We start from the raw sequence: 5,428 nt of genomic DNA on the forward strand, positions 1-5,428 counted from the left end.
TAAATACCTGCTCAACCACGAAATCACACACTGCTCCACATACACAACCCCTCACCTTCCTCCAACATTAGCTGCCCGTCTTGCCGTATGCATAGCAATCCACTCCAACAGATATCGCCAACTCAAATCCTCCTAACCAACTCCAAACACCGCTTCGCCTCCTTCCTAAACACAACCCCTAAACTAAACCTGGCGCTTCTTGTCACCCACGTTATACGATATTGCCCCCATTTAGCTTCCCCCCATTTCCCACTCAGTGCACAGCGCTGGAGCTGCGAAATCTACCCCAGTGCTCAACACGCCGCTACGCCTCGTCTTGCATTTATTCGCACTTGCTGTTTGGCGACATCCGCTGAACGCTACACAGCCTAGCATGAACCACCGCGGAGTGTCCAGTCTCCATTACCACGCACCCACAGCAGCGTATCGCTTTCCCAAATGCAACACTAAATACCTGCTCAACCACAAAGTTACACATTGCTCCACATACACAACCCCTGCCCGTCCTCCAGCAATAGCTGCCCGTCTTGCCGTATGCAAAGCCATCCACTCCAACAAATATCAGCCACTCAAATCCTCCCAACCAACTCCCAACATAGCACTTCGCCTGCTTCCTAATCACAACCCATACTCAAAAACCCGCCGCTTCCTCTCAAAATACTTTACAATATAGTACCCCCATTCAGCTTCACTCCACCACCCACGCAATGCACAAAGCTGCGGCAGGCAAATCCACCCCAGACTTTAACACGCAGCTAAGCATCCATGTTGCCCCAATTTAGCTCCACCCCGCCCACAGTTAACCCAAAGTGATGCAGCTGCCAAATCCAATGCAGTCCTTAACACGCATATGCGCCTTATTTTGCATTTATCCGCACAAGCTGCGTGGCAATATACGCTGAACGCTACGCAGCCTAACATTAACCAGCAAACAGTATCCAGCTTCCACTACCCCCCACGCACACCACCGCATCGCTTCCTCAAACGCACCACTAAATATCTGCGCAAACACCAAGTCACACACTGCTCCACATACACAACCCCTCACCTTCCCCAAGCATTAGCTGCCCGTCTTCCCGTATGCAAAGTTATCCACTCCAACAAATATCGACCACTCAATTCCGCCCAACCAACTCCCAACATACCACTTCGGCTCCTTCCTAAACAGCACTCATACGCAATAACCCGCCGATCCCTGTCACACACTCCTTACTTGAGTGCCCCCATTTACCTTCACCCAATCCCCGACACAATCCACAGCGCTGCAGCTGCCAAATCCAATGCAGTGTTCAATGCGCAGCTAAAGCTCATCTTGCATTTATTCGCACTTCCTGCGTGGCAATATAGACCGAATGCTACACAGCCTAGCATGAACAGCGCACAGTATCCAGCCTCCATTACACCGCATGCACACCGCCGCATCGCGTCCTCAAACGCACCAATAAATACCTGCTCAACCACAAAATGACACTGCTACACATACACAACCCATCGGCTTCCCCCAACATTAGCTGCCCGTCTTGCCGTACGCAAAGCCATCCACTTCAACAAATATCGGCCACTCAAATCCTGCTAACCAGCTCCCAACATACCACTTCGCCTCCTTCCTAATCACACCCCATACTCAAAAACCCCCCCCTTCTTGTCAAACACTCTACACTATATTGCACCAATTTAGCTTCCCCCACCCCACCCTCACTCAGCTTGCACCGATGCAGGTGCCAAATCCAATGCAGTCCTTAACACGACGATGCGCCGTTGCTTGCGTTTAGGCGCACTTGCTGCGTGGCAGTATACGCTCAACGCTACACAGCCTAGCGTGAACCACCACACAGTATCCAGCCTCCATTACCGCCCACGTACTGCTGCGCATCGCTTCCTCAAACGCACCACTAAATACCTTCTCAACCACAAAATCACACACTGCTCCACATACACAACCCCTCACCTTCCTACAACATTAGCTGCCCGTCTTGCTGTACACAAAGCCATCCACTCCAACAAATATCGCCCACCCAAATCCTCCTAACCAACTCCCAACATACCAATTCACTTCCTTCCCAATAGCAGCCCGTACTCAAAACCCCGCCGCTTTTTCTCACACATCGCGCACTATATTACCCCGATCTAGCTTTGCTTCACCCCCACTCAGCTCAGAACGATGCAGCTGCCAAATTCAATGCAGCCTTTAACACGACGATACACCTCTGCTTGCATTTATCCGCACTTGCTGCGTGGCAATATAAGCTGAACGCTACACAGCCGAACATTAACCACCAAACAGTATCCAGCCTCCATTAACGCCCACGCACACCGCCGCATCGCTTCGCCAAACGCACCACTAAATACCTGCTCAATCACAAAATCACACACTGCTCCGCAAACACAACCCCGAATCTTCCTACAACATTAGCTGCCCGTCTCGCCGTATGTAAAGCCATCCACTCCAACAAACATCCGCCACTCAAATCCTCCTAACCAACTCCCAACATACCACTTCGCCTAGTTCCTATACTAAAAACACCGGCGCTTCTTTCCACCCACTTCACACTATATTAGCCCCATTTAGCTTCCCCCCACCCCCACACAATCCACACCGCTGCAGCTGCTAAATCCACCCCAGTGCTCAATACGCATATGCGCCTCATCTTGCATTTATCCGCACCAGCTGTGTGGCAATATACGCTGAACGCTACACAGCCTGGCATGAACCACCAAACAGTATCCAGCTTCCATTACCCCGCACGCACACCACCGCATCGCTTCCTCAAACGCACTACTAAATACCTGCTCAACCACAAAACACCGCACCACATGCGCAACCCCTCACCTTCCTCCAATATTAGCTGCCCGTCTTGCCGTATGCAAAGCCATCCCCCTCCAACAAATATCGGCCACTCAAATCCTCCTAACCAACTCCCAACATGCCACTTCGCCTCCTTTCTAAACACCAGCCCTAACCTAATCGCGCCGCTTCTTGTCATCCACTTTACACTATATTGGCTCAATTTAGCTTTCGCCATCCCCCCCACTCAATCCACAGCGCTGCAGCTGCCTAATCCAATGCAACGTTCAACACGCAGCTAAGCGCCTCATCTTGCATTTAGCCGCACTTGCTGTGTGGCGATAAACGCTGAACGCTACACAGCCTAGCATGAACCACCTAACAGTATCGAGCCCCCATTACCTGCACGCCTGCCGGGATATCGCTTCCTCAAACGTACCGCCAAATACCTGCTCAACCACAAAATGACACACTGCTCCACATACAAAACCCATCACCTTTCTACAGCATTAGCTGCCCGTCTTCCCGTATGCAAAGCCATCCACTCCAACAAACATCCGCCACTCAAATCCTCCTAACCAACTCCCAACATATCACTTCGCCTCTTCCTAAACACAACCCATACTAGAAAACCCGCTGCTTCTTGTCACACATCCTACACTATACTACCCGCTCTTAGCCCCCCGCACGAGCCACTCAATGCACAGCGCTGCAGCTGCCAAATACAATGCTGGGTAAAACACGCATAGGCCCCTCGACTTGCATTTATACGCACTTGCTGTGTGACAATATACGCTGAACGCTACGCAGCCTAGCATGAACCAGCAAACAGTATCCAGCCTCCATTAACGCTCACGCACACCACCGCATCGCCTCCTCAAACGCACCACTAAATACCTGCTCAACCACAAAATCACACACTGCTCCACAAACACAACCCCTCACCTTCCTCCAACATTAGCTGACCGTCTTGCCGTATGCAAAACCATCCACTCCAACAAATATCGGCCACTCAAATCCTCCCAACCAGCACCCAACATACCACTTCGGCCGCTTCCTAAACACAACCCATACGCAAAAACCCACCGCTTCTTCTCACACACCTTACACTATATTACCCCAATGTAGCTGTTCCCCAACCCCCAGGCAATCCACTTCGCTGCAGCTGCCAAATTCAATGCAGTGCTAAACACGAAGCTAAGCCTCTTCCTGCATTTATCCGCACCAGCTGTGTGGCAATATGCGCTGAACGCTACACAGCCTAGCATGAACCACCGAACAGTATCCAGTCTTCATTACTGCCCACGCACACCACCGCATCGCTTCCTCAAACGCACCAATAAATACCTGCTCAACCACAAACTGGCACACTGCTCCACACACACAACCCCTGACCTTCCTACAACATTAGATGCCCGTCTTCCCGTATGCAAAGCCATCCACTCCAACAAATATCGCCCACTCAAAGCCCCCTAACTAACGCCCAACATACCACTTCGCCTCCTTCCTAATCACAACCCATACTCAAAAACCCGCCGCTTCCTGTCACCCACCTTACACTATATTACCCCCGTTTAGCTTCCCGCCATCCCCACTCAATGCACAGCGCTGCAGCTGCCAAATCCACCCTAGCTTTCACCTCGCGTTTGCGTCTCATCTTGCAATTATTCGCACTCGCTGCGTGGCAATAGACGCCGAACGCTACACAGCCTAACATGAACCACCAGACAGTATCCAGCGTCCATCACCCAGCACGCACACCACCGCATCGCTTCCTCAACCGCACCACTAAATACCTGCTCAATCACAAAATGACACACTGCTCCACAAAAACAACACTTGAAGTTCCTGCAACGTTAGCTGCCCGTCTTGCCTTATGCAAAGCCACCCACTCCAACAAATATCGCCCGCTCAAATCCTCCTAACCAACTCCCAACATACCACTTCGTCTCCTTTCTAATCACAACCCATACTCAAACACCCGCCGCTTCTTCTCACACACTGTACCCTATATTACCCCCACTTACCTTCACCCCATCATCCACTCTATATAGATCGCTGCAGCTGCCAAATCCAGCGCAGTCCTTTACACGGATTTGCGCCTCATCTTGCATTTATGCGCACATCCTGTGTGGCACATTACGCTGAACGCTACACAACCTAGCATGAACCACCTAACAGTATCCAGCTTCCATTACCCCGCACGCACACCACCGCATCGCTTCCTCAAACGCACCACTGCTTCTTGTCACGCACTGTACACTATATTACCCCCATTTAGCTTCCCCCCATTTCCCACTCAGCGCTGCAGCTGCTAAATACCCGCCAGTGCTCAATACGCATATGCGCCTCATTTTGCATTCATCCGCACCATCTGTGTGGCAATATAAGCTGAACGCTACGCAGCCTAGCATGAACCAGCACACAGTATCCAGCTTCCATTACCCCGCACCCACACCACCGCATCGATTCCTCAAACGAACCACTAAATACCTGCTCAACCACAAAATGACACACTGCTCCACATACGGAACCCCTCACCTTCCTCCAACATTAGCTGCCCGTCTTGCCGTATGCAAAGCCATCCACTCCAACAAATGTCCGCCACTCAAATCCTAATAACCAACGCCCAACATACCACAT

The 5,428-nt window shown here is 51.2% G+C and overlaps 1 protein-coding gene across 1 annotated transcript; it reads right to left on the reverse strand.

Moving 5' to 3' along the window:
* Positions 1-1,507: 1,507 nt before the first annotated feature.
* On the reverse strand, positions 1,508-4,442 carry EAH_00062250 (hypothetical protein; the record flags this gene model as incomplete). Its single annotated transcript, XM_013393262.1, has 7 exons — positions 1,508-1,607; positions 1,700-1,814; positions 2,309-2,349; positions 2,740-2,787; positions 3,188-3,234; positions 3,752-3,842; positions 4,354-4,442. The coding sequence occupies 7 exons, from the start codon at positions 4,440-4,442 to the stop codon at positions 1,508-1,510; spliced, it is 531 nt and encodes a 176-aa protein (XP_013248716.1).
* Between the last annotated feature and the right edge of the window lie 986 nt (positions 4,443-5,428).

The sequence above is a fragment of the Eimeria acervulina genome, genomic scaffold (genome assembly GCF_000499425.1).
Source record: "Eimeria acervulina Houghton genomic scaffold, Eah_scaff1692, whole genome shotgun sequence".
NCBI classification, from domain to species: Eukaryota; Apicomplexa; class Conoidasida; order Eucoccidiorida; family Eimeriidae; genus Eimeria; species Eimeria acervulina.